Genomic DNA, 13,715 nt, shown 5'->3' with positions numbered 1-13,715 from the left:
AAAAAAAAAAAAAAAATCACACTGACCCACCTCCCCCAGTCCCTTTCAACCCATAACACTAGGGGGGAGCACAGCATCACCTCCACAGCTGCAAGCCTCAATGTCGAGGAGAGCTGGTACAATCTGACCCTAAACCATCCCGACACCAACCCTGGGGACACAGCTCCAGATTGGGGCGCATCTCAGGCAGAGCGTGAAGGCATATGTGATCGTGCTCATTGGCTGCAAGGGCGGGAGGCTTGAAAGCTCTTTAAAGCCTCGGGATATAATCTCTGCTCAGAATAATGCGGCAAAAAAAAATCCCATAAAAAGGTCTCTGCAAGAGGAGGTCACAGCCTGGGGACCCGCGCTGCGTGGTGGCTTTGGGTGACACCGCTGCCACCGCACACATCCAGATGGGATGGCATCCAACCCCTTGGTCTCCCTAAAGACACATGGAGAAACCCCCAAATAGTATTTATTCCAGACGATAAATTACATCTCCTGAAATACAGCAGGTTTGGAAAACAGCCCCCTGCTCCGCAGCGTCGGGATGAGGTTTTTGGTGCACTGTTGCCATCACAGAGCATAGAGCCCGCCAGCCCCGAGCACTGCAGCACACGCAGAGCCAGACCCTTCCCTGGGGCCTGCAGGGACTTTTCCCTGAGGTGGGCTGAGAACTGGCCAGACCTCACGCCACCAATGAGGCACCACGGCTCCCCGTGCGAATCGCTTTAGCATCAGGCACACAGAACAAGCGGCTTCCAACGTGCCGAAGCTCTGCCCCGCTCCCAGAAAAGCAAAACCCCGTGCCACAAACCACCAACGATCGGTGCCGTGCTTTTTTTTTTTTTTCCCCCTGCCTTTCCCCATGGGTCGGGGTGAGCTGCAGGCTGTGCACGCAAGAGCCGCGTGCCTGCACGAAGCAGCAGCAGCCGCCGCCGCGCTGCCCAGCCAGCGAAGGGAATTGGAGTGGAATAACCTGCCCGCCGCGGGCACGCAGGCTGCTGCTGCAGCAGACGTTCCAGGCAGGGACTCCTCCTGACGGGAAAATGCAGTCACGCTCAGCCCAGCCATCTCCTCGGCCATCTGCAGCGCCGCGGCGCCAGCAGCATCCCATTGGGCATCACTGCAAGGTGCAGGCTGTGGGGGGGAAAGGACAGAGGGGACGGTCACCTGGCTGGGAGGGCTCTGCAGGCACAGAGTTCATAGATAAAAGGATGTGGGGACTCACAGCTCCGGACGGAGTCTGCCAGAGCTTCTTTGCCCATGGACTGAGCCTCCCGCATCTGCACGGACAGAGAAACCACCACCGTCAGTACCACAAAGCCACCACCATCAGCCCCCAAACACCAGTGTTTCCTCCAGCCCTACCTTGATCTGATCCTTCAGGTACTCCGCCCGGGCCATCAGGGTCTGGATCTGACGGACAGACACAGGGAGCTCCATCAGTGCGGTGTCCCCGTGGGGCTGGTGGGGTCGGGGCGGGTGCTGGGGCTCACCTCCGCATGCAGCAGCTCCCGTCTCCTCCCCGCTGGCTCTGCTGCAGGGTGTGGGGTCAGCAGGGTATAGGACTCACCCCCCCTGACCTCCCCCCTCCTTCCCAACTCACCAGCCAGGAGTAGCAGCAGCTCGCCCAGGCTCTGCTGGTAGAGCTCCAGGGTATCACCATCATCCTTGCCTTCCTCCTCCTGCAAGAGACCCTGGCTATCACCAGGAGAGACCAGGGTGGGCTCCATCCCCACGAGCATCAGGACCCCAAAATCCAGCACTCACCCTCGCCACAGCCACCGAGGCCATCTCCAGTGCAGCACAGAGCCGTGGCTTGTCCTTGGCCATCTCTGCAAGGAGACAGATGGGGATCACCTTCAGCCTGCTGGGAGACCCCACAGGCAGATCCCCACCACGCAAGCTGGTTCGGCCCCACAGAACACCTTTGAGGACCTCCCTGGCCGGGTTTCCCTGCTGCAGGAGGTTCTTGCTTTTGGAAGCTACCAGAGCCTTCAGCTCCTCCGCTCTCGAGATGTACTGCCCCACCTGTAGCAGTGGGGCCAGGTGAAGCACGGTGCCATGGGGGCACCCCAATGGATGGTCCCTCCCACCCCACACTCACCTTTGCCCGGATGGCTTCTTTGCGACGAGCATCGCTTTCATCTGGAGGCAAAAGGGGGTCCAACATCAGAGGTGGGGGCTGCAGCACATCCTGGGGGTGCCACAATCCCACACCCAACCAGATGAGCTCCATCCTCTGCCCCTTTCTGTCCCTCCCCACAACCACCCAGGAACGCAGGGACTCACAGTGCAGAGCGGGCACAAAGTACTCCAGAGCTTTGCAGTAGAGACTGAGCGCAGCAGACGCGTCCCCCTCCTGATCCTTCTTCACCGCCTCCACCACCAGGTTGGTCTGGAGGTAATGAGGGCTCAGGACCAGGGCTTGGTCCCACCACGTCCCATCGCCATCCACCCACCACTCACCGCCTTGCAGAAGCTCTCGGGGCCGGGCACGTGCTCCATGTCCACAAAGGGATGGGCAAAGAACTCCTCGAAGGAGATGCGCTTCAAGGGGTCCCGCTCCAGGAGGTGCTGCAGGAGATCTCGGCATTCCGGGGACAGCAGGGGCCGGCTGGGCAGCTGGGCAGGGACAGCGGTGGCACCGGGTGGCACAACCCAATGGCCCTACCCCAGCCGTCTCAGTGTTACCTCGATGGCTCGGTCACTGCGGATCTTCTCCTCCAGCTCAGCAAACGAGCGGGAGGCAAAGGGGGGTCGCCCAAAAAGTGCCTCTGCAAAGAGGAGAGCAGTGAGGGGGTCACTTGGGGGAGCACCCTGTAGTCTTCTTGGTCCCACCAGGGGGACGTCAAACCAAGGGTCCCACGGCTTTTCCCTCTACCCTACGGTGGACAAACAGATGTCAACACAGTGGACATGACCAGGGTAGACATCATGAACACAGTGGACATCGCCACGGTCAACATCATTATGGTAGACGTTAACACAATGAATGTCACCCAGCACCCGTAGGGCTGAAATGTACCCACACCAGGATGGGCCCTCCACAATATGGTCTGTCAGGTGCACATGGTCTCCTATCCACAATGGGGTTGGTCCCCACCTTTTGGGACACTGGGTTGCTAGGGGGATTATAGGGTGTAGAGAGGAGTGCACAGAAGAAGGACCCACCATAAAGGATGACGCCCACTGACCACAGGTCCACCCTGGCATCGTACTGCTGACGGCACACCATCTCGGGGGCCATGTAGAGCGGGGAGCCTCGCAGCACGTGCTTCTCATCCCATGGTGACATGTACTGCGCGAAGCCGAAATCTATGGGGAAAGCATGGTCAGGGATAACCCACCACCACCCCACAGCATCCTAGGGCCAGGGACCTGACCTGCCAGCTTCAGCTGGGGGTTCTCCGGGGAGCTGAGCAGGATGTTCTGCGGCTTGAGGTCCAGGTGGGAGATATTGCGATCGTGAAGGAACTTCAGGGCGCAGGCTAGAAAGATAAGCAGGGAGGTGGGATGCTGGCACCGACACCAAGAGTCCCAATGGTTCCCATCCCTCAAACCCACGTGGTCCTCACCGAGCTGCTGCAGGAAGATACGTGCCACCTTCTCAGGCAAGATCCGTCGCATACGGATGAAGCGGGAGAGGTCCCCACCAGCACAGAACTCCATGATCAGGTAGATGTGGTCACTGTCCCACTGTAAGGCAACCCAGCTGGCCTCACTGCATCATCCCAGAGCCCAAAGGGCCACGAGCCAACCCACCGCCCCATGGGACCCTCAGCCCCACGGGAAGTTCCAATCCTACAGGATGCCTCCAGCCCCATGGGAAGTTCCAGCCCTATGGAATCTCCCAACCCCATGGGAAGCCCCCAGCATCATGGGATACCCCAACGTCACAGGATACCCCATGTCCTATGGGATTCTCCAGCCCTATGGGGTGCCCCCAACGCCATGGGAAGCTCTCCAGCCCTATGGGATGCCCCTAATCCCATGGGATCCCCCAGCCCCATGGGATGCCCCTAATCCCATGGGATGCTCCCGACCTCACAGGATACCCCAGCCCCATGGGAAGCTCCAGCCCTATGGGATGCCCTCAGCCTCATAGGATCCCCCAGCCCTACGGGAAGCTCCAACCCTATAGGATCCCCCAGCCCTACGGGAAGCTCCAGCCCTATAGGATCCCCCAGCCCTACGGGAAGCTCCAGCCCTATAGGATCCCCCAGCCCCACGGGAAGCTCCAGCCCTATAGGATCCCCCAGCCCCACGGGATGCTCCCAGTCCCATGGGATCCCTCAGCCCCACCTGGAAGTCCTTGAGCTCCACGATGTGTGGGTGCCGGATGGTCTTAAGGATCTCGATCTCAGTGAGCAGGTTCTCCACCGAGGCCCTGTTGAGGCTCCTCTTGCTCACACATTTGACTGCCACCACCTCGCGCGTGTCCCTCTGCCGGGGGACGAGCGGAGACCACCGTGGAGCAACCCCACACCCTACAAACCTCCGAGATTCCACCCTCCCCAAGCGTAGGATCTCAAGGAGGGGGAGCCCGCAGGGTGCAAAGCTCGTCGGTCCCGCACCTTGCTGTATGCTTTGTACACCGTGGCGTAGGTGCCGGTGCCGAGGCGCTCGGTGAGCACGAAGCCGTCCAGGCGCGGCGGGGCGCAGCTCCCCCCGGCCATGCCGCCCCTCCGCCCGGTTCCGGCTCCGGCTCCGTCCGCAGCTCCGCCCCGGCAGGAAGGGGCGGGTTTCGCTGCCCACGGTGCTTCTCAGCTGGGTAATTGGGATAAAGGGCAGGCTGGTGGCGATAAAGCAGCCCGTATTTCCTTCTACCGGCGTCGCTTTGCTGCCTTCGTTCTGCTCCGTGCGGTGGGAACCCGCCCCCTCCTCCCCACCTCCAACACACACAGACACACACGAGTAAAACAAAATCCCACCTCTCCTTCTCCCACTGATCCCTTCTCTCCCCCCGCGCTGCACCCCTGGGGAACAGAGGGAAATCTGCAAGGTGGGAATGATGAGCACAGTTCCCCCCACTCCCCAAAGCCCCACCTGCTCCCAGGTTTTCCCTCGTGCCACATCACTCAGGCTGTGGAGCAGGTAAAGAGGTCAAAATGCAGCATCGTGTTAAGTGTAGTAAACCAGAGGTACAGTTTTCTGCTCGTAAAATTAACAACGAACTACATGCAAGTTACAAAATCCATCCTCCCTCCCCTCCCCCCCCAAAAAAAAAACAAACAGCAGATGAAATCAAGTTGTTCATAGCACAGGCCGATAGAAAAGAAAGTCAAATCGAAATAAATCGAAATTCCTGCTTCTCACCTCCCTGCTACAGACTGGGTGAGAGGAGGAAGAGACAAACGCTCTGTGTGGCCTGGCCAGAGATAGATATTTGCTTTGGAGAACATCTCCCCCTCTCCCCATGTCCTTGAGCAAAGCAGGGAAACTAACTGTCACAAACCGAGGCCAGCTGAAGCTAAAATGCAGATCTCTTCTCATTGGAGTCGGCATCACAGAGCTAACATGGTACCCACGAAAAGTGCATCGTTAGAAAATGAAGGTTGGGGCGACAATGGAAGGGGAAGCGAGGCAGAGGTGGCCCTTGGGGAGGGCTAATTGCCCCGGAAAGCATTGCGTGCAGCTGAGGAGGCAGCCCCGGCCGCCGCGTTCTGGAAGCTCCTGTTGGTGAGGATGCCTTGGGAAAACTCTTCCTGAGCCCTTTGGAAGCTGGCTCCTGTGCGCCGATACAGGGAATGCACCTGGGAAACAGAGCAAGAGAAAAAACATCAGCCTGCAGGTGTAAGGAATGCACACAGAGTCTTCTGACGCTCGCACTTCTGGTGTGTGAGCTTGAGTTTGAAGAAGGTGAAGCCTGGGAGCTTGCTGGCCACCTCCTCTGGATTGTTAATGTCACGTCTTGCTGCAGCATCTGCTCCTCCTGTCCCCTTCCCAGAGCGGCCACTTGCTCACCCGTGAGTCTAAGCAGTTCAGCGCTGACACAGAAAGCACCACCAGCACCATTTTGGGAGTGCTCTGACTCCATCTTCAGGAAAACGCTGATCCCCAGCCCAAAAGATGAGAGGTGATAACCCCACAAGCATATATCCGAGCCACAGGGACTCTGCAGCTCCAAACCACTCACCTGCTTGAGGAGGAAGAGCGAGAGAACTGCACAGAGCGTGAAGAACCCTGCCACCACCATCATGATGATGGCCACAGCCACGTTCCCACGCAGCTCTGACAGCGCCGCAATCCAGCCACTGGAAGAGAGAGTGGGGTGAGCACGGTGTGTTACGGCTCTGTACCCAGCAGCACCCCATTTTCAGGCAGCAAGCAGGTGCTGTAAGAAATCACGACAGTCCAAACACCTCAAAACGTAGCTAAGTGGCATCAAGAGAGGCTGGTATGGCTGAGAACTGGATGGCAGATCCGGAGCCCAGAGCTACGTGTCATGGTGACAGCTCTCCAAGTGACAGGAAGAGGAGAAAGAAGAGGGAACGAAGTGAAAGGCTGCAAAAAAAGCTCTCCTGTGACAAGTGCCAGCTCCTAAGACGACTCTGGGAGATCTCAGTGCTTGGCTGCGGGTCAAAACACCAAGCTGCCTCACTCAGAACATCCTCTTGTAGTGCTACAGGAAAGAAGCTCTCCAGCTGAGCAAGCGAACAGGCCATGGGCCAGCAGGAGGCTGGAGACCCAACAGGACGGTTTGGCTCACTCGATGTGCTGTGCAACTCCTTGTGCATGAAAAGCAGAAATGCAACACCATGCACTGCAGCTAAAAATAAATCTGCTGTCTGGCTCGAGGAGACGGAGCTGAAAGTTCAACGCATGCTCTCCAACGCTGGACTAAAAATGGAGTGCCCCCTCCCAGTCCCCCATGACTAATGGGTGGGGGGGAGCACGAGGACAGCTCTGCCCGTGAGCTGTTCTGCAGGCAGCGGGCAAAAATAGAGAGCACTTTCACTGCACTCATCTCCTAAAGGCTCTCCCTCGGGGGAAAAACCACTGGCTGTTAACCTTTTCTCTGTTCCTCACTGCAGGAACGCGAGAATCTGATCTGCAGCCATCGCAGCGAGGTGAAAAGAAATCCTCTGCTTTTGTTGTGGTGAGGGGAGGGACAATTTGGGGGCTTAGATTACTGCAGCAACAAGAAAGGGTGAGAGGTTCCTCACCCCTGTGCTACAGTCCCCAGAGAAGGGAGGAAGCCTTCCCTACAACCAGGGAAGGCTCTATTTAGAGACACGATCAGTGCAACAAAGGGATGGGAAACGCTTAGGAAAAGAATTGCAGAGTAGGACTGGGAGATTCCACACACTCCTTTAAGGCTGTGGCAGCAGCAGAAGCGTGTGTGCCTTCACTGGGACTAAGAGAGGATGAGCAGAGGAGACAGACACACCAGCTGAGACCTGCCAACACTGTGTGCCAGGCGAGAGACACGGGAGAAGGAACAGACAGCTGTCAGCAAGAGAGCAGCACCGGGCCCCCATAGCTCCTGACACCAGGGCAGGGCTGCACCAGCATGCTCAGCTGAGCTTACCTGTCTCCCCAGCCAGGGATGCCAACAGCCTGGATGACGTAGATTGCTATTTGGCAGAAGAAGACGAAAAAGAAGACGAAGAAGCTGAAGGAGCTGTCAGACCTGCAGGAGAGACAGCAGCAGGAGTGAAACTCAAAGACATAATTCCTGGACAGATTCCCTCCTCTGAGAAGAGGGAACATTTTCAGTGATGAACCTCCTGCTAAAGGAAGGTGGTTTCAGAAGGAACTTGTGCAGTGACAAGACTTCAAATACATCCACTGCATATTGCAGCACCAACACGGCCCAGGGGGAGATGGGGTGAAGACAGCTTCCTTAACAGGCACGGCACGCTCAACAAATGACTGCACCAAACAGTTTTCTTAATAAAATTAGGACCCTATGTTAGCTAGGCCTGGTTTCACAATAAAAAAGGATCACTATGATCAAGTTCCATCAGATATTTCTAATATATTTAGGCACAAGTGGGTTTGATCTGTTCAAGAATGCAAAGAGCTGGAAAAATCCTGCAGGCAATATCGTATTGGAACAGATCAAACCAAAGCTCCTCCCACTACAAGCTCTATTCCCCATCACAGAGGAAAACAGTACTTGCCTGAAAGCCTTGTAGATCGGTCGGTACCAGCAGAGAAAGGCACAAGGGGTGAATAAAACAAACCACAGGATTGAGAGACCGAAGTCTACTCCTTTTTCTGTGTGAACCGTGAACCACGCCAAGCAAGCGAGCAGATTTAGGAGCAGAGTAACTGAATGCACTGGTCAGGATGGAAGAGAGAAGTATCAGTCAATTCCCAGGAAACTCAAATCTCCGCAAGCATCTCTCACTGGACACACGAAGCTCTGCCAAAGTTCCCTTTGGCCACCTCATTTCCTTTCCCTCACTGGAAGGAAAACAGGGCTCAACCTAAGCACCTCATCTGACCCTGCTGCTTACAAAGCATTCTTAAATCTTTGCAGAGCATCACAACTGATCACAAACGCAGCTGAGAGTGTTTTGCACCTGACCCCCCAAATGCACCACCCACCATCTCTCTGAGCCTCACGCTGTGAAGTCTCTGTTAAACAACTACCAAAATTCTGTGACAAATGAGCTATTCCCAAAGCAAAAACTCGACCTGCTGACCTTGACGTGTCTTCATAGACAAGGAAGAGAGGCATTATTTTACCTGTACAGACAACACCTGCAGCATTTAGTGCAGAGCAAAGTTCAGCACTTGATTCAGAATCTCCATTGGAAGAATTTTTATGGCAGTTCAGGTCATTACTCACGCATCCACAAGTAATAAAGCATCTTGCATATCCGCTGGTAGTCAGCTGGGATGTCTGCAGAAAAATCCTGATAAAAGCACGGCTTGATTGGACACTTCCTGGGAAGGGGTGGCCAGTTGTTCTGTCTTGCTGTGGAAGGGACAAAAGAACAGTTCTTTGCTTGCTCTTCTCTGGTCAGAAGAGCCGTTGGCATGACTTCATTTGTAAGCTGCACTCATATCTACTGACATCAACACCCTGAGGGTTCAGTGGGTAACTGGGTTTGAGCAGGGATGCATTAACCCCACTGGCAGCAGCGAGATAGAGCAGCCTAGAGTTGAAAGCTTTCCTCTGTGGGAGGCAGAGTTTCTGTGTGACGGCCAAAAAACCATCATGAGCACTTGGGACTACGAGTCCAGGCTCAATCATTCAGGGTTAGGGGAAAACACTGTTTTACTCTGATTAAGATAGCATCGAGACTGATAAAAAGCCAGAGCTGGACTCCAGTAACTCATCTCAGAGCTCATTTCCTGCCCAGCCCTTCAGTAGACAGTTACACTATAAGCCATGGATGGACAGCTGCAGCCCCAGAGGGCTGCCACAGCCATGAAAAGCTAGAGACAAAGAGAGGCATTCCTTTGGACGGGCCAAAGCCACTTCTACCAGCAGCCAAGCTGATAAACCAAGCAGCACAGGCATCCCCAGGCATCACGTAGCTGCAGACAAGGCAGGAAGCACTACTCACGATTAATGCTGGCTGCATTGTTCTGCAATTCCCTTTCCTTCTTCTCCAGCTCAGCTGCTTTCCTCTCTAGTTCTGCCTGCTGCTGAAGCAGCCCGGCCTGTGCTGCTGCAGCCACAGCCTGAAGAAGGCAGAATGAAAGTAAGTCCCTCAGCCCTTCCCCACCCAAGACAGTGGCAATGCCAACTGCCAGCACATCAGATGCCAAACTGGAAGTGAAACACAAATTCAAAGGAGGTCAGTTTGAAAACTGGGTGCCTGTAGAACATCCTAGGCTGGCTTCCTGCCTTACATGCTGGAGGACTAAGACTAAAATTGACACAGGACTCAGTCCAGTGGTTCCCTTCCTAACCTACCGGAAAAAAGGGTGGGAGGAGTCCTCAAGAGACTCCATTTCATCCCCTTTCAGCAAAGCTATGCTTTCCTTGCAGCTGCTTCTACTTTCCAGCTAGCTCTGTTGCTCTGAGTGCCAGCCAATACCTCATCTGCAAGGCACACACCCTCTTACCAATGCCTGTAAGACAGCAGATCCCCCTGCCTACGGGCTCCCATCAAAGTCTTGCCTCGATCTCCTTTCACTACATGTTGCTTTTCTGGTCTAACATGGATTTTCCCAGATACAACTTTTGCAAGCTTCACACCCACCCTTACCTTTTCCATCCCTCAAAGATGGGGTGGCTCCCCAGGAGACCCTCTGACCTCACTGTGCACAGCTGAACAAAACCCAGTGGCATTATTCTGCCCCAGCAGAGCTATCCCCACGTCTCCAACTCATAGAGGAGCTCCTTCTCCCATACCTGTGGGGTGGGCTCCACAGATGTCTGCAGGACAGCAGGCTGTGAGTGGCCAGAGGGCTGCGTGGCTGGCGCCGTCCGCGCTGCATTTGTCTGAAAGCAAAGAGCAAGAAGGGAACAACGTCACACACTGCTTCTTTAAGCAAAGGACAGCTCAGACTTCAGCACTGCTACAACAAACTGGAGGCAATTCTATGCTCTCAAAAATGTGTTCCTTCCTCAACACCCCAGGGATGTGGCACCCAAGGATTGTGGGCATCGGGCAAAAGAGAAAGCAGGTGGGATTCTGAGCAGCTGTTTAAATCACAAGTACTATTTTTATCCCTGTCTCCTGCTCTCCTTTTCCCCATCTCAGCGACCAGAAAACAAGATCGAAGCTCTTGCAGTGATCCATTGGTGCTATCAAGTGTGGCAGCTCAGCTCCCAGTGCAGAGACCGAATAAATATTGATGATGCCACAACACATCTTCCTCTTCACACAGCTTTACTGGGAGAAACAGTTCCAGAGGAACACGGAGCTCCAGCAAGGAGTTTCAGTGCTCCCTGGCTTGCAGCCTGCCACGCATACAACGTCCCTGGGGAAATCAGCTGTGAATGCCTTTTTTTTTTTTCTTTTTTTTTTCCCCCCATTTAAGCTGCACCTACCAAGGGACCCTTTAGATTGCTGAAACCAACGCCAAGATACCCAGTGCAAACACACACGTACCAGCTGGGAGCTCTCAGAAAAGGGGTTGAATTCATCCAAGCCGCTCTGGCTGGCATTTGTGAGCTGTGTCACCGAGGGATCCTGAAGGAAGAGAGCAAAGCCAAACGAGCATCAGGCACAAGGCTCCACAAACTCAACCACCACCCGCTCTGCCCACCTCCCAGCCCTCTGCTAACTGGGAACAGGGCTGCTAGGTGATATTCGTGGCCTGCGATGCCTTTAGTGGGGTGAAGACAGACACTGGCTTGCTGGGATGAGTACCGAATCCAGAAGACAGCATCCCTGCAGGCAGCCTGCCTGACTCAGCAGCCGGGTGAGCCGAGGACACCAGCCCAGAACATTTCTGGTCCTCCAGCTCTCCCAGCTGGAGGCAGCTCACACGGTTCTGTGACAGTGCTGTCCCTTGGGCACACAGAGATATATGCTCCTAGTAGCCAGGAAGCAAATCTGAAGAACTACAATATTTTTATTTGTACTCAAAGCAGCTCCTACTCGAAAGTACCTCCCTCTCCTCATCTGCAAAGCACACAGCATTTTACGAACCTTGATTTCCGTAAACAGATTATTTTTAATAGACAGATTTTGACCTCAGCAGCACTCCTATCACGATAATTACGGAAGTGAGGCCCTTTGTGAGCTCAGAAACCCAGCTGCCTGGTTGAACAGCCTGTCAATATGGGTGTAGCCAAAGAAAACTAAAAGAAGCCATTTTTTATTCCTCCTTCCGCCAACAACTCACATCTTGAGCTCAGGCAGTTCCGTGGTTAACGGGGCAAGAAGCATTTGAGGCTGAGACTGAGCAAGAGTGTACAATTCCAGCGTGCAGAGGCCAACTGAGCCCACGTGTTGTGGAAAAGTCCTCAGGTTCTTTTCAGCACAGAGATCCCCTGGGCTTTAAGTGTTGCCTCCTACCAGGTGAGAGGTGCAGAGGGTGGTTAATGAGTAATGCTGCTGGGCACACTGCTTAGCACACCATTACGTCTCTGTGCCCACACTGTAGCTTCAGCTTAGGGCAGGCAAGTGCTCAGCCCAGCTGAGATCCAGCGGGCTGCATGAGGAAAAGAAACCTTCATAAAAGCGCAGGAATAAGAAAGGAAAAGCTGCACACCATTGGAAGAGAATCATTAAACTGAAGGAAAAGCAACTGGGAATGAGGAAATGCACTGGGACAACTAGGCATGTGTTTTTTCTTTCCATCCCTTGTTTCCAGAGGGAAGGGAAGCCCTGCAGTTAATTTGATAGTGGCACTGCTATCAGAAAGGCCAGGAGACCAGCACTGTTCCCAGTAACACCAATGGGAAGAATGCTATCATTCCACTTAGCCACTGCTTGATATTCAATGATCTCTCATCTTCCGGCACAGCTTTAACTTAAGTACTTAATTAGCTTAACTGCCTGCCACTACACAAGTGTGCCTAAACGACATACAAGAAGCAGAGCCCTTGCAGTGTTTGGACACACGTCAGCGTGCCCTGAGCTTCTACAAACCACGCACATATCACAGGTTATTTCCAGCAGCTGCAAACTCACAGACTGCTGGTCCTCTGGAAATGAACTCAAGGTTGATCCTTCACGCTGCAAAACACAGAAAGTGTGGCTCCAACTGATCACTGAGATACTTTGCAGGCTGCTACCCATGCAGCAAGGCACCTGGCTGTCCTCCTTCAGGGAAGCAACCATGCTCTTCTCAGCTCTGGACGTCACATGCTTTTCCTTCCTGATGAGTAATTGCTTGTTGGACTCCTGCAAATCTCCTCAACCTGTTTCCTGTTCCAAGAGCTTGGGGGAAGCCTGTAACCTGAAGGCACTCACCCAGCTGGGCTGAGCCTGCCTCAGAGACACACTGTCAGTTATAGGACCGACCTACAGTGCCAGCAGATCCCCTGCTGCCCCTCTCACCACAGCCCCCACTATCTGTATAGACTCATGGTGGCAATTATCATCGTTTCAGGTTCCCAAGTGTGGAATAATTCTCCATTTGAAATGAATTGTGTTAATAGAAAAGTTTGAAAGAATCGTAGAATTGTTTTGAACTGGAAGGGACCCTTAAAGGCCATCTGGTGCAACTCCGCCACAATGACCAGGGACACCCACAGCTCAATGAGGTGCTCAGGTCCAGCCTGATTCCTCAAATTCTGTCTTGACAAAGAACTGCTGTAGCAAGGTACGTGCTGCAGTACTTCGAGACAACAATCGGTGCGAGGAAGGATGCTCCTCTGCTTCCTTCCATTCTCACAGAGTAAGGGAATGCAAAGACTGAGCACAAAGTGAGAGAGCTCACCTGGAACACCACGGGGTTGCTGAAATAACACAACAATTGCCCAAAAAAGAGCCCACTGTGCCTGTGTTCAACCCACGGAGCTACTCCTTATCTGCTCTCACAGCCTCGCAGAACACCCCAGCAGGAAGGGTCCCACAGGGACCCCTGAGCCCGTTCCTGGTTCCACACAGACCCACCCGAACCCAACCCTGTGTCTGAGAGGCGCCCAAGTGCTGCTGGAGCTCTGCGCTGAGAGTCGGACAAACCCCAAACAGCCGCAGCACAGGCTCCCGCTGGGCCGTACCGACCCCAGGGAAAGGCCATGGGCCCCCACGCCAGTAACAATGAGAAGCTCTCAGCCCCCACAGCCCCCGGAAAGGCCGAGGCCCGGACGAGGCAGGCCCCGGGTCACAAATAGCGCCGGACCCCACGAGCGCGGCCCCGGG

The 13,715-nt window shown here is 54.6% G+C and overlaps 2 protein-coding genes across 3 annotated transcripts; both read right to left on the bottom strand.

The window, feature by feature from the left end:
- Window positions 1-425: 425 nt before the first annotated feature.
- On the bottom strand, window positions 426-4,732 carry ULK3 (unc-51 like kinase 3). 2 transcript variants are annotated; one of them, XM_010717182.3, is made up of 16 exons: window positions 4,563-4,730; window positions 4,291-4,431; window positions 3,564-3,684; window positions 3,372-3,476; window positions 3,160-3,303; window positions 2,680-2,762; window positions 2,455-2,610; window positions 2,278-2,383; window positions 2,093-2,133; window positions 1,914-2,016; window positions 1,756-1,820; window positions 1,592-1,670; window positions 1,482-1,522; window positions 1,354-1,401; window positions 1,214-1,268; window positions 426-1,122 (listed from the first exon to the last, which is right to left on the bottom strand). In XM_010717182.3, the coding sequence occupies exons 1-16, from the start codon at window positions 4,662-4,664 to the stop codon at window positions 1,106-1,108; spliced, it is 1,407 nt and encodes a 468-aa protein (XP_010715484.1). In that variant the 5' UTR covers window positions 4,665-4,730; the 3' UTR covers window positions 426-1,105. The 2 variants fall into 2 exon arrangements, with proteins under 2 accessions (XP_010715484.1, XP_010715485.1); XM_010717183.3 differs by lacking the exons at window positions 426-1,122; window positions 1,914-2,016 and having other exon boundaries at window positions 1,208-1,268; window positions 4,563-4,732.
- A 365-nt stretch (window positions 4,733-5,097) lies between these two features.
- SCAMP2 (secretory carrier membrane protein 2) lies at window positions 5,098-11,114 on the bottom strand (the record flags this gene model as incomplete). The annotated part of the gene is made up of 8 exons (XM_010717235.3): window positions 5,098-5,741; window positions 6,125-6,242; window positions 7,520-7,621; window positions 8,115-8,274; window positions 8,789-8,917; window positions 9,513-9,630; window positions 10,307-10,396; window positions 11,010-11,114. Coding segments are annotated over 8 exons (969 nt in total), but the record flags the coding sequence as incomplete, so codon positions are not given.
- Between the last annotated feature and the right edge of the window lie 2,601 nt (window positions 11,115-13,715).

Source organism: Meleagris gallopavo, chromosome 12 (assembly GCF_000146605.3).
Source record: "Meleagris gallopavo isolate NT-WF06-2002-E0010 breed Aviagen turkey brand Nicholas breeding stock chromosome 12, Turkey_5.1, whole genome shotgun sequence".
NCBI lineage: Eukaryota > Metazoa > Chordata > Aves > Galliformes > Phasianidae > Meleagris > Meleagris gallopavo.
This window is presented reverse-complemented; position numbering and strand designations above follow the sequence as displayed.

Bases quoted from the DNA above. Each gene is read 5' to 3' on its own strand.
- ULK3 (XM_010717182.3), bottom strand. From the start codon at position 4,664: ATGGCCGGGGGGAGCTGCGCCCCGCCGCGCCTGGACGGCTTCGTGCTC. The intron at 2,611-2,679 runs GTAACACTGAGA...GTCCCTGCCCAG, and splicing joins GCAGTGACCGAGCCATCGAG to CTGCCCAGCCGGCCCCTGCT. The intron at 1,523-1,591 runs GTGAGTTGGGAA...CACACCCTGCAG, and splicing joins GCTGCTGCTACTCCTGGCTG to CAGAGCCAGCGGGGAGGAGA.